At 56.0% G+C, this 26,805-nt stretch overlaps 2 protein-coding genes across 3 annotated transcripts; both read left to right on the top strand.

Annotated features, from left to right (window-relative positions):
• The first annotated feature begins 615 nt into the window (after window positions 1–615).
• On the top strand, window positions 616–3,378 carry MRPL18 (mitochondrial ribosomal protein L18). 2 transcript variants are annotated; one of them, XM_028129852.2, is made up of 4 exons: window positions 616–808; window positions 1,093–1,279; window positions 2,256–2,338; window positions 3,016–3,083. In XM_028129852.2, the coding sequence occupies exons 1-4, from the start codon at window positions 757–759 to the stop codon at window positions 3,081–3,083; spliced, it is 390 nt and encodes a 129-aa protein (XP_027985653.2). In that variant the 5' UTR covers window positions 616–756. The 2 variants fall into 2 exon arrangements, with proteins under 2 accessions (XP_027985653.2, XP_008152875.2); XM_008154653.3 differs by having other exon boundaries at window positions 619–808; window positions 2,256–2,487; window positions 3,016–3,378.
• A 906-nt stretch (window positions 3,379–4,284) lies between these two features.
• Window positions 4,285–23,683, top strand: PNLDC1 (PARN like ribonuclease domain containing exonuclease 1). Its single transcript, XM_008154652.3, has 19 exons — window positions 4,285–4,360; window positions 4,791–4,848; window positions 5,087–5,160; window positions 6,926–6,965; window positions 7,488–7,611; window positions 7,787–7,875; window positions 9,240–9,340; window positions 13,156–13,232; window positions 13,414–13,557; window positions 13,961–14,030; window positions 15,167–15,252; window positions 16,903–16,958; window positions 17,746–17,810; window positions 18,260–18,313; window positions 19,198–19,240; window positions 20,499–20,598; window positions 20,896–21,071; window positions 21,200–21,298; window positions 23,147–23,683. Exons 1-19 carry the CDS (start codon window positions 4,285–4,287, stop codon window positions 23,208–23,210), a joined length of 1,596 nt encoding a protein of 531 aa, XP_008152874.2. The 3' UTR covers window positions 23,211–23,683.
• Window positions 23,684–26,805: the final 3,122 nt, after the last annotated feature.

A 26,805-nucleotide genomic window follows, 5' to 3' on the forward strand; every position in this document is an offset into this window, starting at 1 on the left:
CCGCAGCACACCCGGAAATATGTTTTTGCTTATTTTTGACTCACATTGCACAGCTATTGTTGTAGTGGCTACTTTTTTGACTTCGGAAAAGAGGTCAGTGCTCCTGACTAAAGAGTCAGCTATTGCACGTTTTAAAAATTACTGGTTTACACAGTAAATGTGTTCCTAGTTCTCCTTACATGGAGGAAGTTGTTTGGAGGGCACCCGGCAAGTCGCAGGCTTTGTTTTTGGGCTCCGAGTACAAGCTGGGCCACGGTGGGACGGGCAAGGCTTTCCACGGTAAAATGACAGCCATCGCTTCTGGAGAGAAAGCTGTGCATCTCGCTCTGCCCCGTCTCCTCCCAGGGCCCAGCCGGTGTGTGGGGCGTCATGGTCGGTAAGGTCTCCGACCGGAGGGCCCAAATAAGGAGCGTCAAGTTACGGCTTCCTCCCGGGCTCCAGCAAAAACCTGCAAACCGCGTCGCTTACACTCAGGGGTCGCGCCCACCCACGAGTGCTTTACTGTGAGGTGGTTGGTCGGCTCCGGCGGCTGCGTGCACCCCAGCGTAAGCGATGATTGGAGGAGCGGGGATAACAGGTTGCCCTCTCGGCCAATCAGCGGCCAGGACATTGTTAGTTCCGGGTGGAGGGTCGTTGACCTACGCGGTCCTGAGGCTTTTCCCTGAGTTAATATGGCCGCGCCCGGCACTTCGTGGGGTCGTGGGTGAGGGAAGGTGGCGAAGTGTCCCCTAGGCTTTGCCCACGGTCCCCTCGGCGATGGCGCTTCGGTCAAGGTGCTGGGAGTTGTTGTCGGTTCGCAGGAGCCCCGGTAATGTCCCCACTTCTCCGTGACTGCTCCCTGGGGCCTGCAGGGCGACGTGCCTGTGCAAGTCGTGTTTTCTATTCGGCGCACCCAGCGAAGGGGAACGAGCTCCCAGCCTTGTGAGGAGAGGCGTAGGACGTGAGGGAGCGGGTCTGAGGCCACTGCTCCCTGTGACCACGCACACCCTTTGTCCCCCTTCCAGGGCCAGGACTTTGGGGGGTGGATGGGAAAGTTCTGGTCTTGTCTGCGGTCGTCGCTTTGAAACATGCGTGTGGTTTTTCTGTTCTCAGGGCGTGGGGTCGCGGCGCTCTCCACCCGTTCCGAGCCGGAGGTGCAGCCGGAAGTGGACCCTCTGGGAAATGAAGCTGTTGCCCCAGAGTTCACCAACCGGAACCCCCGGAACCTGGAACTCTTAGCCGTGGCCCGGAAAGAGCGGGGTTGGGGGACAGTGTGGCCCTCCCGTGAGTTCTGGCACAGGTAATTAGGTCGGTAGTTACTGACCGACAGAGCAGCGCACCGGGGCCTACACATCGCTTTCATCAGTTCATTCACACGTGCCAGACGCTGCTGGGGCCTCTTCTCAGGGAGCCCGGGTGGGTGGGTAGAGGAGGGCTCAGCGGAAGTGAGGGGACGGAAACAAACAAAGAGGTGTCACGGAGGACATTTAAAAAGGATGGGGGGTGAGGGGTGGGGGACCACTGCCCCGCTATCTGCCAAGGAGACCATTGCCAGCAGAGGAAACAGCAGGGTGGGGATGAGCCCCGTGTGTTGGAGGGTCTCCGTGGAGTGGACACAGGGATGAAGGGTGTGAGATGAAGACGGAGAAGCAGGTAGGATACAGATGGTTAATTTTGTAAATCGAAGTAAGCACTTTAGACTTCATTTTCACTGCAGTGAGAAACTATGAGAGGATTTAAAGTTTGAGTCTGAATTAAAGCTCATTCTGGTTACCTTAGGGAGCAGACATTTTTAAGGGGCAAGGGTAGAAGTGAGAAGACGGGTTAGGAGTCTTGTTATAAAGATGGTTATTTACTGAACACTTTCTATTTGTCAGGAACTATGCTAGTTGCTTTATGCATCAAGTCTTTGGTCCATCTTACACTAATTTTGGTTTGAGCTGGAAAATGAAAGCATAGAATAAGTTTATCTTTACCCAGAGTAGGGTCAGCAACTTAGCTCTATCTACTCAAACCCTTTTTTGAAACAGATGCTGTGTAAATATATCTCCACTCTCAGAAATACCAAGTTTCTCGGTGATATTAGGGGTTAGGCGGACGTGTTTGGTTTATTATTGAGGATGTCCTCATACAGGGAAAGGGAAAATACCTTTCCCAAGTAAAACCGAGGTGAAGTACGTTGAAGTAAATGAACACAATATTTAAGCATGTATTCGCCTGAAGTCATTTATCTTTAGGAATCTTTCATGATTTTATTCTGGCCTCTCCTCATTTAGGTTGCGAGTTATAAGGACTCAGCATCATGTAGAAGCACTTGTTGAGCATCGCAATGGCCAGGTTGTGGTTTCTGCATCCACACGTGAGTGGGCTATTAAAAAGCACCTTTACAGCACCAGGAACGTGGCGGCTTGTGAGAACATAGGACGGGTGCTGGCGGAACGATGCTTAGAGGCAGGAATCAACTTCATGGTCTACCAGCCAACTCCGTGGGAGGCAGCCTCAGACTCGGTACTTTGGTTTCCATGTACTTATTTAAAAGCATCGTGTTAGTTCTCGATATTAGATACTTACATCGTAATAATAGCTCCATGTTTCAAATTCTTTTCCGGTGTCAGACTCTGAGGTGGGTATCCTGTGTGCATTACCTAGTTTCGTCCTCAGCAGCCCCAGGGTCAGGACTAGTGTTCCCGGTTCTGTAAATAAGTAACCTGAGACTGGCAAGGCCGGTCCTTGTGGGGGCGTTTTCAAACCCATGGTGACAGATTCTACAGCCATGGTGTCGACCACTCTGCTTCTTGTTCATATATTAACACCCTGTCTGTATAATATTTAAAACACTGTTCGATATCCTTGAGGTTTCTACACTCTCAATTTTCTTATCTGTGTCGTTATAAAGGTCACTTTCTGAAAAACCAGTGTAGGTGGGAAGTTAGCAAAGAGCAAATCAGTTGTTCTCTTTCTATTAGGAAGTGGACTGTTTATTGTCAGCTTACTTGTGCTGATTTAATTCTTTCCTTTTTCGGTCCTTAAAACCAGATGCAACGACTACAGAGGGCTGTGACAGAAGGTGGTGTGGTGCTTCAGGAGCCTCGGAGAATTTATGAGTGAAATCAATGAAATAGAGGCATTGTTTGGAACTTGTAAATGTCAAGCTGTCAGCCATTACATCCATCAGAAGGGAGCACCTGGAAGAACAGCCGACTTGGAAGTTTTACGCGATAATGTAACTGCAGAATGTTGTTAGCAGTTACAAACAGCCCTTCTCCCCTTGTGTGGGGGAGGCTCAAGCCTTCCCTCTCTTGGACGTATCTGAGAAAAGCTGTCACCAGTTATAATTAACTTTTGAAGGACAAATTAAATGTTTATAAGAAAGAATAAAGGCATAGTGTGAACTTTAAATTTCTAATTATATTAAATTTCTTCACGTTTTCAGCTCACTCTGGCAAGAGTACATATAAGAGGCTTATGCAAAGCACTTGTTACCAGGTCTGGCTCAGAGGGGGTGATCTACATGATAGCTGTTGCTGCTCAGGATGTGGAGGTGGTTTTTTTAAATATGAAACATCAATATCAGTGTGTGAGAAGCCGTCTTAGTAATGTGAAGTTAAAAGGGACAAATTCTAACCCCAGTTGAGCTCCTGGACCCTAACAGGCAGAGCCAGATTTGGAAGGAGGAACTGGAAATGCGGGTGGAAATGACAGGGACAGGGATTCTCAGTTTGCCGTGAAGTGAACATTGTTAGATGGGAGTCGAAGCTTGGAGTGCATCCAAGTTCACCTGAAGTTGAACCTGGGCTCCATGGGGTCATGGCAGCTCCAAAGGAGTTGATGAGATCAAGGTGTGAAGAGGAAGAACCTGTCAACAGTTAAGGTGGCTTCAGCGTTTCCCCCTCGATTATTAAATGTGTGGCCACTTGTATTCTTATACAGAAGTGAAAACACTACTGTCAGTCTGGGTAATCAGTATGGTTTTTAAAGATAAAAAGTATAATTGAGTCTGAGAGGCCTTCAGAATGCAGTGCCTTAGTCCCCTTTTGTGATCAATAAATAACCCAGTGGAGACATTTATTTATTAGATAAACAAACGGATTTTAGGAACAGAAACATCGACCTGCACCTGCACACATTGGTTGCTAAAACCAAACTCCTTGGAGCGAGCAGAAGGTGCGGGGTCTTCAGCCCAATAGGGAGGCGCCTGGGGCGCGGGGGCGGCCCGTTTCCCTGCGCGAGCCCTTTAAGGGCAGCGCACGGTGGCGGCGGCGCGTGGCCGCGTGGGTGCCCGCGGAGCTACGTGGCAGCGTGGCCATGGACGTGGGCGCCGACGAGTTCGAGCAGAGCCTCCCTCTGCTGCAGGAGCTGGTCCAGGGCGCGGACTTCGTGGGTAAGGCCCGGGGGCTCCCGGCCTGGTCGCAGGGCCCTCCGCGCTGGGGGAGCCTGCGGAGGGGGGTGGGGGCAGGGCGGGGAGGTGAGGCCCGGCAGGGGCAGCCGCTAGGCCAGGCCGTGGAGGCTCGGGGAGGGCCCCTTCCAAGCACAGGTTCCTCCCGGGCCTGGGGGTTCAGCAACAGTCACCCCGCGGCCCACAGTGGTCCGGGTGGAGCCACGCCGCCGGCCCTGGGTGGCCTGGCCTGGCCTTGCTTCGGCTCCCTTGTTTGCCCTTTGAGCTCTCCTGGCCTCTTGAGCACCAGGAAGGTGAGCCAAGGGCTTTGCCGCCTGCAGCGCTGACTGTCACTTTCCAGCATGAACGGGGGCGGGGGGGGGGGGGGGCCGGGGTCTGCCTGGGGGGACACTTGTCTTTTCTCCCTTCCCGGCAGGTCTGGACATAGAGTTCACGGGCCTTCGCACTAACCTGTCCCGGTGCCAGCAGATCAGGTAAAGCTAAAGCTGCCTTAGAGCCGAGCTGGGGAGGCGCTCCCCTGGGCCCCTCGGGTGGCATCCTGGCCCTACCAGCCTGGTTTCTCAGCAGGCACCCATTGGCCCTGGGCGGGCAGGGGGCCCTGGCCTCCGTCCACGGAGTGCTAGTCGTGTTCCCCGTAAGTGGGTGAGCGGCGCTGACCCGGCCCCTCGATGCCCTCTCACGGCCTAAGGAACGATGCCCGTTCTTTCACAGTCTTTTTGACTTGCCATCGGAGTGGTACCTCAAGACCCGCCGGAGTGTTCAGCAGTTCACGATCTGTCAGATTGGTGAGTGTGCTCCTCAGCTGTTTGTCATGAGTCACTAGGGGAGCTGCTTGTATCGTCTCCGTGTTCTTACTGATCGGACAGCTTGGGCATCTGTCAGAGAACCTGGCGATCACTTTTGAGCTTGTTTGGTTGTTGGTCGCGTTACGCCTGTCGGACCTTACACTCTGGAGCAAGCAGAAGTTAATTTAGCAGCACTATTTCGTGCCTAACTGAACCAGCATTAAGGAACCTGAACCTTCTTTCAGGGGAAAATGTGGGTGATTTTTCTTTAGAGAAGACTTACATAAACAAGGTCAGGCTGCACACATTGTGTTCTGCATCTTTTTGCTTTCCCTGAGGGGTGGGGAGCGCGGTCTACACCAGCACACGCAGACCTCGCGTTCATTTTTAACAGCTGTACTGCGAACTGGGCATGTATCCCCGCCTCAGTGTCCTACCGATGCATCCTTTGGTTACCATTGGTGTCTGATGAGCAAGGTTGCTGTCTAGCTGAGTATTTATACGTCCCTCTTGTGAGTGTATGTTACCGAAGTGTGCGGGGTACTCCCAGCAGTGGAACTGCAGACTTACACAGGATGTGTTCAAGTTTTGTCTGTGGTGCCGACCTGTTCCTCCTCCTCCCAACCATCCGCAGAGATGACAGAGACGCCACTGACAGCGGTGCATGTGCTGCTGCCTCCCTCGCACTGGCTGTTCTCACTCCTGAATTGATGTTGCTCATCAATTTTTTATGTGCTCGTTGTTCTTATTGACGTTTTTAATACAGGGTCAGCCCAACTTTTCTGTGAAGGCTGTACAGCAAATCTGTTAGGTTTTGCAGGCCATGTGGTCTGTTACACTACTCAGTTTTGCCATTGTTGCTGGAAATCAGCCACAGACGGTATATAAACGAATGAGCATGGCTGTGTTCCAATAAAACTTTATTTATAAAAACAGGCCTGGACAGATTTTGCTGACCCTTGCTTGTCCGGTGAAGGATGGTGAACATCTGTGCGTGTGTGTTGCTGTCTCCTGTCCTTTGCTAATTCTATTGTGGTTCTTTAACTAGATGGTAAGGCCTCTTTGGAAAGTACGGGAAATAGGTCTGTTTATATTGTTCTCCCCCTGCTCGGCAGTCTTTTTCACCTTGTGAACCATCTTTTTAACAATGCAGGCGTTTGAGGGCAATTAAATATAGACATCTTCATGGTTTGGGATGTTCCCTCTGGTTAGTTTTAAAACTATAGAAATGTCGCTTTAGCCCTGGCTGGTTTGGCTCAGTGGATAAAGCATCAGCCTGCGGACTGAGGGGTCCCGGGTTCGATTCTGGTCACGGGCAGGCACGTGCCTGGGTTGTGGGCTTGATCCCCATTAGGCGATGTGCAGGAGGCAGCCAATCAATGATTCTCACTCATTGATGTTTCCATCTCTCTTTCCCTCGCCCTTCCTCTCTGAAATCAATAAAGATATATTTTTAAAAATAAAATAGAAATAAAAATGTCGCTTTAACTTTATTTCTGTGTTGGAAGAACCATTCACAATAATGTTTGAGTAATTTGAGTGTGAATTACAATTTGACCCAGCTCCTGTTTTGGATCTGTCTTTTCTTCCTCTCCTGCTCCTCCTCCTCCTCCTCCTTTTTTTTTTTTAATTTTTAATTTTTTTATGAGCTTTTCCTCTCCTAAAGCCCACAGTGTTTCTGGAGTCAAAGCTCTGTTCAGATGTGTTGATCTGGTAGTTAACTTCTGGTAGCTCTTTGGTACTCACCCCCCTGCTCTTCTTCTAGGACTGTCTGTGTTTTCCAGTGTCGAAGGAGAGGCAAACAAGTATGTATAAACCCTTTGCAAAACACCTGGCTCTTGCCCATTGATCGTCTCCGCCTCCTCTCCCCAAATTCTGCTTCAGGCTCTCAGCCACGTTGGCCCCGAACGCTCCATTCTCTCCCCTGCTTCTCTCCCCTGCACCTGCTCTCTGGAAGCAACACCTTTCCTGGGGTCCTTTCCTGACCCCCTGCCCTGCACCTTAATCGCTCCTTTCCCTGTTGCCATGGTGTCCTGCATGGGCCTCCAGGGTGGCAGAACGCAGTGTTACAGCGGGGGGAGGGCGAGGGAGCTCAGGCAGCAATGGTCAGAAACGATGGGATGGGGGCAGATCCTGTTCTTCGAGGGCAGGGCCTCTGCCTTTTTTCATGGACACCCCTCCCCCCCTCACCCCGGGGCCAGTCACAGGACTGGGAACAGCCCACAGTGAGATGCTTCTCAAGTGAAGGCGCCCACTCGGAAGCCCGCTCTGAGCCAGTTTTAAAAACGGGTTTGGCTTTTTCTCCTTACGCTCACGTTCTCTCGTAGGTACGTAGCCCATTCATGTAACTTCTTTCTCTTCCCTACGACGTTTGGGATTCTGGACTCGGAATTCTCTTTCCAGGCCTCCAGCGTACAGTTTCTGAATCAGTACGGCTTCGACTATAACAAGGTGCGCCCCGGGGTGGGGGCGCCACGGGGGAGGGAGACGGGGTTCGGAGGGCCTCTGGTCCCGGCTCCTTCCCGCTCACGTCCACGTGAAACCGGACCAGCGAGGTTTCTTTCCGCTCAGCTCCCCGCACAGGGGGGCTCCTCCAGCCAGCCCCCCGTTCTCTTCCTGTCTTCAGTTTCTCAAACACGGAATCCCATACATGAACGAGGAGCAGGAGAAGCAAGTCAAGCACAGCATCCTGACCGGGAACTGGCGCGTTCGCAGGTACAGCCGGGCTCGGGGCGGGTGGGGGTGCCCGGCGCTGGGCGTGTGCGCCGCCTGCGGGCAGGCCTGCTGCCTCCGCAGCCTGGTGACCTCGCGCCACGTCCCCTAAGCTGCTCCAGGGCTGGCGAATCCACCCCACGCCCAGGGGAGCCTCTCTGCCCGAGTGGGAGTTCAGGGCTCAGATGGAGGAAGAGAGGCAAAGCCCCTTCCCTCGGTGCTCAGCAGCAGGGCCCGCCCCGGGCTGTGGGCACCGGCCCTGTGGGGGACTCACTGTGCATGGTGTGTTGGCCTCCAGTGTGACCGTGGGGAGTTACTTTACTTTATCTTTTAAATATATTTTATTGATTTTTTACAGAGAGAGAGAGGAAGGGAGAGGGATAGAGAGTTAGAAACATTGATGAGAGAGAAACATCGATCAGCTGCCTCCTGCACACCTGCTACTGGGGATGTGCCCACAACCAAGGTACATGCCCTTGACCAGAATCGAACCTGGGACCTTTCAGTCCGCAGGCCGACGCTCTGTCCACTGAGCCAAACCGGTTTCGGCTGACCTTGGGGAGTTTTTAGAGGGACCCTGACCATGCCAGTCACATGCCTCCATTGGATGGACATGTCTCCTCATGCGCTTGACCCAGCTGTGTCCCCTGAGGGCAGGGCTTCTGCCCTTCCCCTCGGCCCCCAGTGCCAGATGTCACCCTTGAGGCCCTGCCCTCCCTCGTGCAGAGCGGGGCTGAGGGGGGCGTGGTGGGCGAGTGGCAGCGTGTATGGCGGGAGGGGCAGCCCCCCGGGCCGGGCAGGCCCGCTGTCACTTCCCTGGTTTTGAACAAACGGTTTAAGCTCAGGTTCATGCCTTGGACAGCTGTTAACTCTGCGAATGAGGAGGCATCACTGGGTCCAGGTCATTGTCTTAGGCGATGTTGGAGTTTCTTGCTTCTAAAAAAACTTTATCCTTTTTGTGGTTTTCACATAAAAATGGAGCTTTTAGTGGGGAAAAGCCAGTTGAAATTTGAGCCTTCTGTTATTTTCACGGAAAGGCTTTCTGCGCCTCAAATAACACGATGTTCTTCCTACGACAGGAGGAGTGCTCACAGCGTTCCCCTCCTTCCTCCACCAGATGGTGCTTTCTCACCTCCTCCCGGCCCGCAGCCCGTGGCGCAGTCCCTGTGCACGCGTGGGAGGGGCTGCCAGCGCTGGGCTCCTGCCGCAGAGCCGGGCTTGGCAAACAAATGGGCTTTTCTGGGTGCCTTTTCTTGCCAGGATCACAGTGTTAACACTGGAGGCTCAGGAGCCGCTCCCAGGTTCACATCATCGCTCGGTTCTGGAAGGTTCCTCTAACGCTCCCCCCTTCCTGTGCCCATTCTCAGTTCCCTGGATAAAGACCAAATGAAGGCGGTCATCGATGAGGTGACCCGGTGGCTGCACCTGGCGGAGGAAGGCGACTGGATGGCGCTCCCGGGTATCGCTGGTAGGCAGGGCCGTGGGTCCGGTCACTCACGCGCCCTCTTCTCCGAGGACCAGGCATGCGCGCGGGGTCCTGGTGGAGAGAGAGCTCTGCCCTCCGGCCCACGCTGAAGGCGGTTTGACTTTCTGAAGGTTAAGGCGGAGGAAGGAAGCTGCGCCTTGGAGCCCGGTCCTGAGTGTCCCCACGGTGCAGAGGCAGTCACCACGAACAGGCCCTGGTTCGTGGACCCCCGGGGTCTCTGAGGCCCTTTCCAAGGGGTCCGTGAGGTCAAAAGTATTGTCAGAATACCACTCGGCTATCGCTTGCCGCTGACGTGGTGCCGTCCGCACTGATGGCATCGAAGCACAGGCGGGCGAACCTGTCAGCACCCGGCGCAGGGGGAGGCATAGCGTCATCATGCTGGTCCTCAGTGGATTCTGTCAGTGACGCTCAGTTTGAAAAAATCCAATTTTGCCCTGGCCAGTGTGGCTCGGATGGTTGGAGCGTTGCCCGGCACATTGAAAGGTCGCGGGTTAGAGTCCTGGTCGGGGAACGTACCTAGGTGGCGGGTTCAGTCTCCAGTTCGGGCACGTAGGAGAGGCAACCGATTGATGTCTCTCTATCTCTCTGTCTCTCTTTCTCTTTCTCTCTGTAAAATCAATGACTCTATCCTCAAGTGAGGATTTAAAAAAATCCAATTTTACTTACTCTCCTTGGCAAAGAAGTAATATTCTTTTTAAAAAAATCTTTATTCAGATTATTACAGTTGTTCCTCTTTTTCCCCCCAATAGCTCCCCTCCACCTGGTTCCCACCCCACCCCATGCCCTTAACGCCCCCCCGTCCTCATCCATAGGTGTATGATTTTTGTCCAGTCTCTTCCCGCACCCCCCACACTCCTTGCCCCCCGAGGATTGTCAGTCCACTCCCTTTCTATGCCCCTGATTCTATTATATTCACCAGTTTATTCTGTTCATCGTATTTTTTATTCACTTGATTTTTAGATTCACTTGTTGATAATGTATTTGTTGTTCATAATTTTTATCTTTACCTTTTTCTTTTTCTTCCTCTTCTTAAAGAATACCTTTCAGCATTTCATATAATGCTGGTTTGGTGGTGATGAACTCCTTTAGCTTTTTCTTGTCTGTGAAGCTCTTTATCTGACCTTCAATTCTGAATGATAGCTTTGCTGGGTAGAGTAATCTTGGTTGCAGGTTCTTGCTATTCATCACTTTGAATATTTCTTGCCACTCCCGTCTGGCATGCATAGTTTCTGTTGAGAAATCAGCTGACAATCGTATGGGTGCTCCCTTGTAGGTAACAAACTGTTTTTCTCTTGCTTCTTTTAATATTCTCTCTTTGTGTTTTGCTCTTGGCATTTTATTTTATTTTATTTTATTTTATTTTTAAATATATTTTATTGATTTTTTACAGAGAGGAAGGGAGAGGGAGAGAGAGTCAGAAACATCGAAGAGAGAGAAACATCGACCAGCTGCCTCCTGCACACCCCCCACTGGGGACGCGCCCGCAACCAAGGTACATGCCCTTGACCGGAATCGAACCTGGGACCCCTGAGTCCGCAGGCCAACGCTCTATCCACTGAGCCAAACCGGTTTTGGCTGCTCTTGGCATTTTAATTATGATGTGTCTTGGTGTGGTCCTCTTTGGATTCCTCTTGTTTGGGGTTCTCTGCGCTTCCTGGACTTGTAAGTCTATTTCTTTCACCAGGTGGGGGAAGTTTTTGGTCACTATTTCTTCAAATAGGTTTTCAGTATCTTGCTCTCTCTCTTCTTCTGGCACCCCCATAATTCTGATGTTGGTACGCTTGAAGTTGTCTCAGAGGCTCCTTACACTATCTTCATATTTTTGGATTCTTTTTTCTTTTTGCTTTTCTGGTTGGGTGTTTTTTGCTTCTTTGTATTTCAAATCTTTGACTTGATTCTTGCGATCCTCTAGTCTGCTGTTGGATCTCTGTATATTATTCTTTATTTCAGTCAGTGTATGCTTAATTTCTAGTTGGTCCTTTTTCATATCCTCGAGGGTCTCACTAAATTTATCAGTGGTTTCTAGAAACTTCTTGAAAAACCTTATAACCATGGTTTTGAACTCTATATCCTCCATTTCTTTCATTTGTGACCTGTTTCTTTGTCTCCGCATTTTGGCTGCTTCCATGAGTTGATAGAGTGGCTTTGTGTGCTAGGTTTCCTATAGGGCCCAGTGGCTCAGCCTCCCCAGTTACCTGAGGTGGACACTCTTGGTGCACCCCTTTGTGGGCTGTGTGCACAGTCTTGTTGTAGTTAAGCCTTGATTGTTGTTGGTATCACTGGGAGGAATTGACCTCCAGGCCAATTGGCTGTGAGGATCAGCTGTGTCTACGATGGGAGAATTTCTGTGCTGGAGACAGCCTTATGAGACAAGACTTGCTTCAGTGGGGCTTTGGTGCTCACTGAGTCTGCCCCTTGAGTGTGTCCCTTATGGATCTGAGGAGTTGAAATCTGGATGGTCCCACTCTGACCACTGGGTACACTGGCTCTTGGATCTCCAAGGAGGTGCTAATTTAGCCTCTGCCTGAGGCCACCCAGCAGGAGCTAGGAGAGATCTGCAGATTCCTCTTCTTTGTTTGGGTTTGGAGGTGCCCAGATGAGGCCCAGCTGTGAAGCAATGCAAGCTGCTGTGTGGCCTTGGGCCTTCTTTTGGATGTTCTGGGTCTCTCTGACCCAGCTGTAGTTTGTTAGGTAAGTTTAGTTTTCAAAGGACCAGGCCATTCATATGCAAAAGCCTCTGCACACACACTTGGGTCGGGCAGAGTCTTAGGGCGGAGCAAACAGCAATGGCTTTCCGTCAGCCCTGCCCTAAGAGGCCCCTGGGTCTCAGTGTCCCATGGTAATCGCTGCAAGCACCTCTGAGAGAAAGCCACCCTCGAGTTCCGGCCCGCCTCCAGACAGTCCAGTTTCTCCCCGAATGAGTCTGGGTCCCCAGAGTCTCGCCTGGAACTGGAGTTCAGAGCAGTCGGGAGCTTGTGTCTCCCTCTGGCTTGAAAAAGACAGCCGTGTACTCAGTTGCCAGCCCTCTCCGCGCGCCTCCGTACCTCTGCACTTTACTTCCACAGCTCCTGTGAGTCTCAGTGTGTTTTTCTCTTCCCTTCTAGTTGTAGAATTTCCACTCAGCCAGCCTTCCTGTGGTTCTGGATGATGTCCGTCTTGTCTTTTAGTTGTAGTTTTGAAGTGGTTGTGCGAGGCAGCAAGTTCAGGTGTTTACCTGTGCCGCCATCTTGGTTTCTCCAGAAGTGATCGTCTTAATTTTATTAAATCTCAGCCTCTGCTCATCTTTTTAAACATTCTGTGTCCAAATGCGTACGTAGAGAAGTCAGTACGCAGTGGACGTGGCTGCCTCCTACGAAACTGCAGGGGCTGTCGTGGGGAGAAGAACGTGTGCACGTTGGGAGTGGAGAGCTGAATTAGCTGCTTTTTATTTTCTTTCATGGAATATTATTTTTACTTAAAGGAACTGACTGTAGTTATTTTGATGAGGGTATTTTCAGTCATATTGTCAACTGAAACAAAGTGAGCCTGTCCCTTCTCGGAGAATAACTGACCATCTTTGCTAGTGCTAAAGCTGGAGTTTCAGTCAAACCCTGGAATTTTGGAAAACTTGCGTCTTGCCAGCGTCCCAGTCCGGAGGCCTTTCTGCGGGGCTGCGGCCGCGTACACAGGCCTCTCCCAGGCCTCTCCTTCCCATCCGACGGGGCTCTCAGCTCCCGTTCTCTCGGCCCCGCTGGCGGGAAGGCGGAGAGCTGGTCCAGGCTGCGGGGTCCCGTGTGAGCCGTGTCTCCCTGCTGCAGGCTTCCAGGCCTTCGAGGTGCAGCTGGTGCTGAGGCAGGCCCTCCCGGACATCTGGACGGCGCTGAGAGACCAGGCGGTGAGTCCCCCCGGCGCGGGCACCGCAGCCGCCCCATCGTCTCTCTCCTCGGCCAAAGCTGCCTCTGTGAACTGTGTCTGTCCGTCTCCTTTTGTCCCTCTCCCGCCCCACACCCCCTCCCGCCCCCCCCTCCCCTCTTTGGCAGCTTCCCCAGGATGGGGCACTGTCTCCTTTCTCCCAGGTGATAGTGAGGAAGGTGAGCAGGCAGCACCGCTGGCACCTCCAGCACTCCTCCTGCGACCGGGAGAGCTGCTGGCGGCAGAAGATCCTGCTCTCCGCCAGGGGCTTCTCCGTGTTTTTCCAGATGCTGGTGCAGGCCCAGAAGGTAGGAGCGTCGCTCTCCTCTGGGCTGGCAGCGGGCTCTGTCTCTGGCCGCGGCACCGCCGGGCTCCCACAGGGAGGTCTTGAGCGAGTGGCTCCTCGTTGATAACTGGCTGTGCGGGTCTGACCGGCACCAGAGCGGTGGGTGGACTGGAGGGTAGACTGTCCCTGGCATGTCAGCACGAACTGACCTGAAACTCCCGGAGGGAGTGCTTCTGGCGTCCCAGCCCCTCTCCTCACTGCTGTTCTCCCTCTCGGGGGCGGGAGGAGGTGGCGGAGGGGTGGCCACGGTGCAGGGTGCTGTGGGTTCTGAAGCCGCACCCTTTGCAGGAGACCGTTCCTCTGCAGCGCCCGTTTCTATCCGTTTTAAAGCTTCCTTTTCCTCCCTGTCGCTTTCCTCCAAGTAGCCCTTGGTGGGACATAACATGATGATGGACCTGCTGCATCTGCATGAGAAGTTCTTCAGGCCCCTCCCAGGTAGGCACGCCTGGCCCTCTCCTTCCCCTGACCCTAGTTCGCCACCCGGCGGGGCCTTGGCCCAGAATCCTGCTCCCGCAGGAGCACACACATGCGCACCCCCCCCAGGGCCCACACACCCTCCCCAGGGCCTGTGCACCCCCCTCCCCAGAGCCCGCATACCCCTCCCCAGGGCCTGTGCACCCCCCCCCCAGGGCCCACGCACCCCCCCCTCCCCAGGGCCCACACACCCTCCCCAGGGCCCACACACCCTCCCCAGGGCCCACGCACCCCTCCCCAGGGCCCGTGCACCCCCTTCCCCAGAGCCAGCGCACCCCCCTCCCCAGGGTCCGCGCACCCCCCTCCCCAGGGCCTGTGCACCCCTCCCCAGGGCCCGCACACCCCTCCCCAGGGCCCGCGCACCCCCCTCCCCAGGGCCCGCGCACCCCCCTCCCCAGGGTCCGCGCACCCCCCTCCCCAGGGCCTGTGCACCCCTCCCCAGGGCCCGCACTCCCCTCCCCAGGGCCCGCGCACCCTCCCCAGGTGCTGTGAGGCGGTGCTGCCGTGGGTGAGAGGTAGCGCTGGTTTCTCAGAGGGAGGTCAGTAGTGAAGGGCCTGACACTGGGAAAGCCACAGTGGGCAGATGTGATGTTAGAGAGATGGGCAGAGCCCCCACGGGAAAGAAGGGGCGCAGCTGCCTTGGGTGCAGAAATGGGAGGGCGTGGGGAGAGCAGGGGGGTGTTTTTGTGGTAAACCTGTTTACATGCAGGAGTGATGTTGATAAGCAGACCACTTGGTAGTCAGACATTGTTGTGGTTTTCAGTGGATTTTCCCCGGACAGTCGTTCACAAATGCTGGTTTCCCCTCTGGTTCCCAGCAGCACCCCTTCCTCCTCTTTCCGGTGGCCTGAACTTGGCCCGCTCCACGCGCAGGGCTGGCAGTGGCAGCGTCCTGACCTTCCTGGGAAACCGCTGGGCGTTTGCCGTTACAAACGGTGGCGGCTCGGCTGGAGAGTGGGAAAGCCTTAGTGGGCAGGAATTCGGGTCTCCTCTGTCTCCGTTTCCTTTTCCTCCTTAACCAGTGGTGACAAGTGAGGCTGAAGAACTCTCCCTCCCATTTGCCAGCAAACTCACCCCTGCCTGTCTGGTCTCCTCCAGAAAGCTACCAGCAGTTCAAGCGGAACATCCACAGCCTCTTTCCCGTCCTCGTGGACACGAAGAACGTGACCAAGGACATATGGAAGGTAAAGCAGGACCCTGCCTCCGGGGAAGGGATGCTTTCTCCCACAGCTCCGCTCTCTCCCTCTCTGCAGAAATGGCTCCTTGAACCCTCTTCTCATAGTTGACAGCCAGTTTCACTTTCCTCCTGGGCGCTAGCCCCTCTGGGTCGTGGTAGCTTCCATGTCACCCTTGCCTCCTCCCTCAGTTCCCATGTTTTGACTTGTGTCCAGTTGCTGTGCTTGTTCAGGTCCAACAACAGAAGCTGACACATGCCTAGTATTTGCACCATGCTTAAAGGCACGGGTGGGGGGGGGGGGGTCCCCCTCTTGAGAAATCTTGAGGAAATCATCTCTGTTGAGCCTTAGCCTTAAGGTCCTGGGTTTTCAACCCCACAGCCCATTAGAACCACCTGGAGCTACGTCCTGACACCTGGGCCTACCGTCAGCTCCTCTGGTTGCGGGGAGGGGGGTGGATTTCTGAGGTGGATTTCTCAGGTGACTTCTGTTGTGCATTTGGAGGGAAGCACCCATTTGGTTTAAATAAGTTAAGAAGGTAAACTTAGGCCCAGGGGGCATGGCTCTGTGGTTCAGTGTTGACCTGTGAACCATGAGGTCATGATTCAGTTCCTGGTCAGGGCACGTGCCTGGGCTGTGGGCTCGATTCCCAGTGTGGGACATGCAGGAGGCAGCCGCTCAGTGATTCTCTCATCATTGATGTTCCTCTCTCTCTCTGCCTCTCCCTTCCTCTCTGAAATCAATAAAAAAATATATATATATTTAAAGTTAAACCGAGTAGCAGAGAAAGAGGAATTGGATCCGTGTTGTTGAGCCTTAAGCTGATCACTTAAAGTTAACGACTCAGTAAGGGCCCACAGAGTGAGGCTGGGCTGCGGGTACATCGTTGCCCGGAGACGCGCTCTTTTTGTAGCTCACCTGCCTCAGCCCTGACGGCTGCTGCTGCTGGTCTCCGTGTCACTGCGTCGTCCTGGGGGTGAGAGGGTGGGGGTGAGGCTCATCTCGGGGACCAGCGGTGCTCCTTTCCACGGGACGTGGTGACCGGCACTGCCCAGGCCCGCCGGTCTTGCCATGCCTGGTGCCTACATGTGTGCCCGTGGCCTGGGGCTGATGCCTTGGAGTCTGTGTTTCTAGAACCCTTAGCACTTGTCTTTGAAGGAAGATGGGATGAGCTGTGTCTGTGGCAGCTCTTGCTCCCTTGGGTGATTGGGGCCCAGAGGACCCAGGCCTAGGCCAGTGGTTGGCAAACTGCAGCTCGCAAACCACATGCGGCTCTTTGGCCCCTTGAGTGTGGCTCTTCCACAAAATACCACGTGCGGGCGCGCACGTACAGTGCGATTGAAACTTCGTGGCCCATGCGCAGAAGTCGGTTTTCGGCTCTCAAAAGAAATTTCAGTCGTTGTACTGTTGATATTTGGCTCTGCTGACTAATGAGTTTGCCGACCACTGGCTTAGGTGATTGGGGCCCAGAGGGACCCAGAGGGACCCAGGCCATAGGAACCCTGGCGTCCGAAATAAGGAGGGGTGTCTGAAGAGGAAGCAGAGGTGGTGGGAACTGACATTGTTTTCCGGGTCATCTCTGTGACCATTAGACAACGGAAGCAGATAATAAACCAAAGCACAAACCTTTCTCCCCTCGTTTGTTTTCCGTGGCGGCAGGAGCTGAACTTCCCGAGGGTGTCCAACCTCTCCGAGGTGTACGACGTCCTGAGCAGGTGCGTGGCGTCGTCTGGAGCTGCTTCTGGGTGGTGTGGCTCCCAGGACGCCATGGTGATGCCGAGACACTTAGCATGGGGGGTGCCACGGACGCCTTGGAGCGAGGCCAGGACGCACCGGAGGCCCAGCCCAGCGCCTCCCACCCCATGTCCCGGTGCTGAGGTTGAGGAACTCTGTTCCAGAGGGAGGGGCCCGGGGCCATCGTCAGTACAGCTGTTGGGCGATGTGGCACTTCCTGTGGGCCGGGCCTGATGTCTCCTTGGATCTGTTTCCGGTTGCCGGGGTGATGAGCCGTGAGAACAGGGTGGTTTGGTTTTTCTCGGGAACCCTGACGTTTCTCTCGGGCCTAAAGCTGTGCCAGGCATAGTGGGCGCACATTCAACATTGCATGGGTGGGCGACGCCAGCGCCTCCCCTGTGGAGCGCATGGTCGGGCCCCAGCTGCTGCCCGTGTGGGGGGCGGTGTGATCACCTCTGTTTGTCCTGAAGGCCCCTGGACAGGCAGCCCCGGGCAGGGCCGGTGTCGAGCTCCTGTGGGTGCCCGGGCTCAGGTGCAGGGTCCGATAGATGCTCAGAACCACCGGGGCAGCTGTGCCCGCTGTTCTCTCTCACCCGCCCCGTGGCCGAGTCCCAAGGCCTTCTTTGCCCGGGCCTAGGTCCTTGCCTTCTTTTCCCTTTAAAGGCGTCTTGGTGCTGAGGACAGTTTTTTATATGAAACTGAGACGGCACGAGGAGACCCCGAGGGACTGTCTCAGTGAATGGTCTTCATCCTTTTCTCTCCTCACAGTGACTTGAATCCCACCAAGGATTCTGGGCCAGTGATTGTTCACGCCAGCAAGTGCGAGAAATACGGTATGTGCCGCGGGGCGGGCCCCTCTCAGCTGGCAGCACCGAGGGGCTAGAGCTGAGGCGGGGCCCCGGGCGGCAGGGTGTCCTGGGCTGTGCCCCGTTAGCCCTCGCTCGAAAGGAGCCATCCTGGAGGCTCCCGAGGCCCTGGGTGGGGGCGTCTGCTCCCCTGTGCCATGGTGAGCCGCCTGTAGGGGAGCTCTCGGCTCTCTGCTCCCTCCTCCTGTGGGTGCTCTGGGCCGTGGGGAGGGCCGCCGTGAGGACGGGGAGAAGCGTGCACAGGTCTCGGGAGGAAGGAGGTGGAGGCTGTGTGCGCACGGCCAATGCCAGTGTGGGGTTGGGGCGGGGACGGGGTGGTTCACAGCCCATGCGTGTGATGCTGGGCGGGGGAGCCTCCTTTTCCAGGTGGTTCTAATCGCTGCTTGACTCTCTCCCGCTTCCGGAACACGCCTCAGCTGAGACAAAGTGCCCCCACGAAGCAGCGTACGACGCCTTCCTCTGCGGATCAGGTGGGCCGCTGTCCGTTAAAAGGGAGACGGGCCTGACGGGTGGGGCTCATCGGCCTCTGAACCAGGAGGTCACGGTTCAGTTCTGGTCAGGGCACATGCTCGGGTTGTGGGCTCGATCCCCAGTAGGGGGCGTGTAGGAGGGGGCAGATCAGTGATTCTCTCTCACTGTTGATGTTTCCGTCTCTCTCCCTCTTCCTTCCTCTCTGAAATCAATACAAATATTAAAAAAAATAAAAGACTAGCCGAGACCGGTTTGGATCAGTGGATAGAGCGTCGGCCTTCGGACTGAAAGGTCCCAGGTTCGATTCCGGTCAAGGGCATGTACCTTGGTTGCGGGCACATCCCCAGTGGGGGTTGTGCAGGAGGCAGCTGATCGATGTCTCTCTCTCTCATCGATGTTTCTAGCTCTCTATCCCTCTCTCTTCCTCTCTGTAAAAAATCAATAAAATATATATTTAAAAAAAAAAAAAAAATAAAAAAAATAAAAGACTAGTCGCTGGTTGCTCAGTGGTTAGATCCTTGGCCTGTGCACGCAGTCTCGGGTTCGATTCCCAGTCCAGGGCACATACTCGGGTTGCAGGTTTAATTCCTGGCCCCAGGTGTATGTGGGAGGCAACTAACCTCTGTGTCTCTCACATGAATGTTTCTCTCTCTCTCCTCCTCCCTCCCTTCCACTGTCTCTCAACAATCAGTGGAAAAAATACCCTGTGGTGAGGATTAACAAAAAGTAAATAAGTAAAGGAGACTCATGCCTTACTCCTGCGAATCCCTGCCCTCCCATGCATTCCCAGTGGGTTGCACATCTGGGGAAACGCACGCGCCTGCATGTTAGACCAGGTGTTCGGGCGGAGCCTTGACGTCTGGTCCATTCTGGCTTCCCCCAGTTCTCCTGAAAGTGGCGCACCTGCTCCTGTGGAGGGTGCACGGGTGAGTGTCCCTGCCTTGCCGCCTGCCTTCGCCCCGCCGTGGGCCCGGACCTCCCAAAGAAGGGAGGGCGCATGCGGGGTGTCGCTGTGTGAATGCAGTCCCCCCGGGTAGCAGTCCCTTGCCCACCGCCCCGCCCCTGTGCCGGGCGCTGGGAAGACCCGTGTGTCAGGGCCACGGCCGTGGGGTCAGGCTTAGGTTCTCATCCTGTCCCAGTGCTTCCCACGCGCTGGGCTGGCGTGTCTGTCACCAGGTTTCTGTAACCATGGAGATGACAGCCAGGTAGGAGGCGGATGTTCAGGCCAGTGAGGGCACGTCTTCGGGGTCCACACAGTCAGGCCGCGGACGGGCACGGGGAGATGCCTAACCCCCAGGCTGGAGGCCTGCACTTCCTGGGGCAGCACCGGCCCTGAGGTCTGCGGTGCTGGCTCGCGGGCACCGGCCCACCCCTGAAACTCGCCTCCGTAGCCCCGTCCGTGGTGATACCTTCGCTCAGGGGACTCACAGCCACTGAAGAGCCGATCACGTTGTCATGTGTGCTTTGTGGCTGACTTGGAAATGATTTGGAGTCGTCTGTTCAGTTGGGTTTGGCCTCTGTCTGTCCATCTGAGTAACAGATTGTGCACAGAAACCGTCTGCAGCACGTAGGCGTGAGGTTCATAACTTAAACGAGAAACCTGCCCCCCCTCCCTCTTTCCTGTGTGTGGATGGCACCCGAGTGCCCACGGGAGGTGCGTGTGCCGGCGGTGCAGGCAGCCCCTGCAGTGGCGTCCCTAGTGCCCGGCGCTGGGCCTCAGCCTTCTTCCCATTAATCCTCAAGCCCTGAAGCCCTCCAGGCTCAGAAGTGCCTGCCTCTGGGACCTAGGCTTGGGGGCGCGGCCAGGTCTGGGGGGAGGCGGGGCTGGGGGCGGAGCCAGGTGGTGGGAAGAGGGAGGCCAGGCGGAGTGGAGGGTGATGTCCGTCTGACCAGTGCCCCCCTCATTCTCCAAGCCCTTTTGCTAATGTTGGTCCGCGGAGGGATCGTCACCAAACGGTCACCAGCAGATGGTGACGCCTGGAAGCTCCGCTCTGGCGTGGGCCCGGAGGCACCTTTCTGGGATTGGTGGGGGGCCCTGTGTGTGTGTGGTGGGGGGGGGTGGAGAGCACGGACCTGAGCCCAGGGATTGTGGGGTGGAGAGGGGAGTTGTCCCCGAGCCGCAGCCTCGGCCGCGGCGTGTGCATGGCGCCAGGTGCTGAGTGCCCAGGCGCTCTGTCCACGCAGCGCCGGCTCCGCCCTGGAGCCCTCCTTCCCCCTGTACCTGGACGTGCTGGCCCCCTACGTGAACCAGGTGAACCTGATCCGTGCCGGGGTCCCCAAGATCGTGAGTACCGTCACCTCACTCTCCCTGGTCAGAGGCGGCCTGGTCCTGGGTGTCCGGGGGGGGGGGGGGGGCTCTGCTAACAACCAGAATCAGAGCTGAGGAGGGTGTCACGCTCCGCGAAGCTGGTTCTTGTTCCCGTCTTTCTGCCAAAACCAACGTGGGCCCGCTCTGTCCTCCCTCGCCCCTCCCTCTCCCCCCCAGAAGGAGCCCTCCCCAGTTTCTCTCAGGGTTTTCAGACTGGGTGGGTTGTCAGGGGGAATGGTGGGAATTCCTGTCTGTCCTTCTCCTGTCTTCTAGAACTTCTCTGGCCCAGATTATCCCAGTATCCGGCCCCCCATCCTCGTCCTCAGCGTCCGGAGGTGGCCGGGGCTCACCGAGCAGCAGGTCTACCGCGAGTTCCAGAGCCTCTGCAAATTCGACGTCCGCCGACTCACGCAGAACCAGTTCCTGCTCTTGACCAACAAGTTCAAGGAGTAGGTGCCCTGGGTCTCAGCCGCCCTGGTCCTGTCTCCTCCGGCCACCCCTCCCCTCCCCCGCAGCCCCGGCACCTGCTCGGAGCCGCAGGCGTGCGGCCTGCCTGACCGAGCGCCTCCTCTCGCAGCGCCCGGAGCGTCCTGAAGGAGTACCGGGGCCACCCCGCGCTGCAGGTGTCGCTCTACCGGTACTGGAGGCACTCCCCCGACGTGCACTGCCTGCTGCGGTGAGTGCCGCCCACTGCTCCCTGTCCGTGTGCCCCCTCCGTCTGGTCGGGCCCCGCTCTGTAGCTGGTGTGTGTCCCGAGGAGTGGTTGGTGACTGGTGAACTGAACGGCATTCTGTAACGTTGTTTTGCTTGTTTGTTTTTTGTTAATCCTCGCCCGAGGATATTTTACATTGATTTTTAGAGAGAGTGGAAGGGAGAGGGAGAGACAAGGAGAGAGAGAGAGAGACATCAATTGGTTGCCTCACGCACACACCCGGACTAGGGCCAGGGATCAAGCCTGCAACCGAGGTACGTGCCCTTGACCAGAGTCGAATCCAGGACCCTTTGGTCCTCAGGCCGATGCTCTATCCACTGAACCAAACCGGCCAGGGCTGTTCTGTTACATTTGCTGTGGTTCCTTTTTTAACCTTTTGCACTCGGATGTCGAGTGTGACTCAACACGATTAGCATCGGTAGCAGCTCGATGAAAAAAGCAAGCGAGTGCAAAGGGTTAAATATATTTTATTGATTTTTTTACAGAGAGGAAGAGAGAGTTAGAAACATCGATGAGAGAGAAACATCAACCAGCTGCCTCCTGCACACCCCCCACTGGGGATGTGCTCGCAACCAAGGCACATGCCCTTGACCGGAATCGAACCCGGGACCCTTGAGTTCACAGGCCGACGCTGTAGCCACTGAGCCACACCGGCCAGGGCACGTTTGCTGTGTAATTGGGCTTCCACTGTGTTTGTGCGGCACCACCGTAGGCCCCTGCTCTCGTGGGGCTCCCGCTGCGGGGGGTGATCAGTAAAGAGGGGACTGCACCGTCTGTTAGTGACAAGTGCTTATTAACGAGGAGAGCAGTTCGGGGCGAGGGGAGGGAGTGCGGCGGAAGGAGGGGATGCAGGCCCCGTGCCCCGGGCAGAGGCCACAGTGCTGGGAACGAACAAGTGAGGCGTCGAGCCTGGAGACGTCAGTGGGTCCCGACTGCACGGGGCCGTGGGTGAGGGTGCGGAGAAACTGCGGCTCCGCAGGGGTTTGGAGCAGAGGCGCGCCGCGTGGGTCTGCGTGGAGACGCTGGAGGCCCGGGCCGGGGCGGAAGTCTGGACCCCGGTCACCGGCTGTGGCTTGGACTGCTCAGTGGCCGCGTGGGAGTGGGGGTGGGGGAGGTGGGCACAGACAGACTGGAGCAGAGTCAGGTTCGAGTCCGGAGCTTGTGGCTGGAGCATCTGGAAAGATGGAGATGCATTAATGTGCTTTGTGAGGACTCTGGCCGGCTGGCTCGAGCCAGATCTGTAGAAATGCTGTTGAAGCAAAACACGGGGCCCTAGGCTCCGTTCTCCCGTGTCGGCCTCGGGTGTAAATCACCAGGAGAAGGGAGTGCCGTGTCCCGGAGACAAGGGCGCTGGGGCGTGGGACAGCGGTGGGAGGAAAAAGAACATTTTCGCCAACAAAGTCGGGGAGAACGGGGCGAGCCTGTGTCAGAGCTTTCAAGCCTGCCGACTGGCCACACACACACACACACACACACACACACACAAACTGCCCCATGAACACACACACACACATGAACACACACACACACACACACACACACACTGCCCCATGAACACACCCACCCAGACACTCCCTGCAGTGTCTCATGAACACACACACACACACTGCCCCATGAACACACCCACACACACACACACTGCCCCATGAACACACACACACACACACACACACACACACTGCCCCATGAACACACACACACACACACACACACACACACACTGCCCCATGAACACACACACACACACACACACGCCCTCGCCTCCTGCCGTGGACCCGCTGACCCGTGTCCTGGCGTGTCCTTGTCTTGCAGAGTCTGTGGCATAGTCACCGCCTGGGCCCTTCTCACGTTTCTCCTGGGGCGACCTGGCCCCTGACGCCGCCCGAGCCCTGCGGCTCCCGTCTCCACGCCGCTCCGGAGGCCAGGCCCTCGTATTCGTGTCAGTCGCATCTACTTGCCATGGACGTGCCTGGTCATTGCGAGGAGCTTTGCTGTGTGTGAAGGGGAAATTCTGTAAATACTGTCCATGGTACAGACACCCTTGGTGGCTCTCCCTGCAGTGTCTCACCTCTACCTTCTCTCCCCTCGGCTCCCCGGGCCCTCTTTGCTGGAACCTGTTTCCTGAGCCCGTTTCTTCTATAGCTCACTTCTTCCTCTATGACTTTCTAAATAAGCTTCCTCTTATTAAGAAAAAAAAAAAAAAAAGAGCCTTGGCCGGATGGCTCAGTTGGTTGGACATCGTCCTGTGCACCAAAAAGGTGCTGTTTGATTCCTGGTCAGGGCACACGCCGGGTTTGCAGGCTCAATCCCCGGTAGGTGGCATGTAGGAGGTCTCTCTCTCTCCTTCCCTCCCTGCCTCCCTTCCTCTCTCTCTCAGAATCAATAAAAATATTTAAAAACCTGAATTATCTTGATGTAGTACTATTTAAGAATCCTGGTCAGATAAATGCATTCATTTATTCATTTCATCATCAATGTAGCTTAGAGAGAAAGAAAGAAAGAAAGAAAGAAAAGAAAGAAAGAAAGAAAAAAGAAAGAAAGAAAGAAAAGAAAGAAAAAGAAAAACAAAAGTTCTTGGAGCTGTTGCCTTGTGGCCAGAGCTTCCCTTCTGTCCATGACGGGAGAAGTCCCACCTCTGGGAACCTGCTGCCCGGGTGTCTCCTCACAGACGGGGTAGAGCCGGACGCCAAGTGCAGAAAAGGCTGTGCTGTGTCTGGGGGAGAAATGAAGGCCAGGCGGCTGCGAAGGGAAGAAGGTGACGCGCACGTCCACGCGCCCCGGTGATGCCTGTGAGGAGCTCAGAGTGGTCCTCGGGGCGGCAGAGCTCCGCCCCGGGGCGCCGGTGCCTTAACCTAACGCTAACGTTCACGAGAGGAACTACAGCGAAGTTACCCCCACCCCCCACCCCCACACACACACCGCTGAGGCCTGATGCAGCGGGAGCTCACCGCACTGGGAAACCTTAACTCCATCTCCGTCTGTGTCCGAGCATTGACGTCACCTCCAGTGTCTGTGTAATCAAGAAGAGTGAAAACAAAGTAGAAGTGCACATTTACGTGTGGACGGGTCTTGCAGCTGCATCTGCCTGTTCCTGTGATACTCCTGCTGGTCTGGGCAGAAGGGCGTCCCGGGACAGCCTGGAGCCCTGGGCTCCCTCGCCATGCAGCATCCTGTTTGCTCTGAGGCCCACTCCCACTCCTGGGAGAAACGGGGGTGGTCCCACCACAGGATGGTCAGGCTGTACTTATATTTTTTATTTTTATTATTAAAACATATTATTGATTTTTTACAGAGAGGAAGGGAGAGGAATAGAGAGTTAGAAACTGATGAGACAGAAACATCGATCAGCCGCCTCCTGCACACCCCCTACCGGAGATGTGCCTGCAACCAAGGTACATGCCCTTGACCGGGACCCTTCAGTCCGCAGGCCGACGCGCTATCCACTGAGCCAAACCAGTCAGGGCAGGCTGTACTTTTAAACCAGATATCCTGCCTTTGCGTGTTCTGCCTGAGAAATGCATTGCCACGTGGTCCAGACAGCGTGAGAAGGTGATTGTGGGAGGGTGACAATTGCAGTCCATGTCCAGCCTTTTGTTTGCCCTGGCACCCCCAGTCCTCGGACCACCGGCAGCCTCGAGGGTCCTTCTGAACGTCTCAGTTACCCCGATATCGCAGACCCTGCGGGAAGCAAGCCGGCCCTCCCGGGCCCCTGGGTAGGCCCTGCTCTGTCCTCCTCTCCCCCGGGGAGCGGGCAGCGAGGCCTCGGCTGTGCCCTGCCCCGGAGACCTTCCCCGGGAGCTCCCAAAACAGGATGAAACGGAACAAAGTGTAAGCTGTCCTTCCGTGTTTAGAGCTTCTGTCCATCGGGACATGCTCCCCCTTTTGCCTGATCCCTGAGAGGATATAGAATAAGCCCCCCTCTCTGTGCCCCAGAGGGAGAAAGGGACGTTGTCATTGGATGTCACTGTTGTCACTCATCTTGGGGGGAAGAGCAGTGGTTGGGTCTGCCTCCCGGCCCCCACCCCCCCGGTGGTCAGCGTCCATACTGCGTGGGCCTCTGGGGCAGTTCAAGGAGCAGCGTGGATGCGCGGGGCGTGGGGATGCGCAGGCGTGGGAGCCCTGTGGGCGGGAGCCCGTGGGTGGGCTCAGAGCGCCGCTGTCATCTCCAGGAGAAAACTAGGGGCTTCATGGAGAATCCCTGGGAGAATGCCTCCGGATTGGGTCCCTCCCTCGCTGACATTTTACAACACCCGTCTAATTAATTTGGGGGTTTGCCAAGGTAAAGGAATCTTCCGGTTTGTTTGTTTTTTTGGGGGGGAATTCCCCAAAAATAATTCAAGAGATAAAAATGCAACTTGCTACAAAGCAGGGACACAGGAGAGTGAAATAACGGTTGGAATGGTTTCCGTTCTGTGAAAACCAGAACCCCCACCTGATGGCACCAAGAGCCCCCTTGTCCCCGCGGAGTCACTCACACACCGCTCCCCACGTGGGGTGGGCGCTATTTTTTAAGTAAGCGGTTTTTGGTATTTTTGTTCTGGGGAGAGCGGTCACCCCCATGCCCTCCCCCTGCCTGGGACACACCTCACGGCCCCTCCTGTAGCTTAAACGTTTAAAGATGGTCCCCGAGGCGATGGGGGGCTTCCTGGGCTGGGCCGTGCGAGTCCACAGGCCTGGCCCGGAGGGCGGCGGCCTCAGGTCTATTTTAAGATGCACGGACCGTGAGGGCTGGTGCCCGCCCGCCGCGAAGTGCCCTGGGAGCTGGGCACGGGGCCCGGGGAAGGAGGAGACACGCACTGCGCTCCAATCCTCGGGGACAGATAGCCCGGGGTGTGTGTGTGTGTGTGTGTGTGTGTGTGTGTGTGTGTGAACCCGCAGGAGAGGGAGCCCGGGTGTGTGTGTGTGTGTGTGTGTGTGTGTGTGTGTGTGAACCCGCAGGAGAGGGGGCCCCAATCTGCTTCCCGCCTGGGGTCCTGGTGGAGGTCAGCAGTCGGGCGGCCACGTGGAGTCGGCTGCTGGAGTGACCTGCCTCGCGCAGGGCTGAGAGAGCACTTGTGTTATTGCTGGGACAGGGGTGGGATGGAGCGAGGGGACGTCCCAGAGCCGGGCCTGCAGTGCTGCGAGGCCCAGCGCCAGCGTGGAGACTGTGGGGAGCCTGTGGGGTGGCAGGGGTGCACCCCACGTGGGCCCAGCAGCGTGGAGACAGCGGGGAGCCTGTGGGGTGGCAGGGGGTCCACTCCCCATGGGCCCCGAGGCCTGACGTCCCAGGAGCTGCTCCCAGCGAGGCTGAGCCCAGGATGCTGAGGCCAGAGGGGCTCCACTGACAGCCACTCGGGCTCCGGGTGTCCCCTCGGCCTTGCTGCCCGCCCCACCCCTTTGTCTGCAGGCGACCAGGACCCATCCTGGCTGCCCTTCCCGCCCCTCACACAGGGTCAGACTTGCTCTGAGGTCTGCTGCTCTCTCCCCACTTC

The sequence above is a fragment of the Eptesicus fuscus genome, chromosome 10 (genome assembly GCF_027574615.1).
Source record: "Eptesicus fuscus isolate TK198812 chromosome 10, DD_ASM_mEF_20220401, whole genome shotgun sequence".
Taxonomy (NCBI): Eukaryota; Metazoa; Chordata; class Mammalia; order Chiroptera; family Vespertilionidae; genus Eptesicus; species Eptesicus fuscus.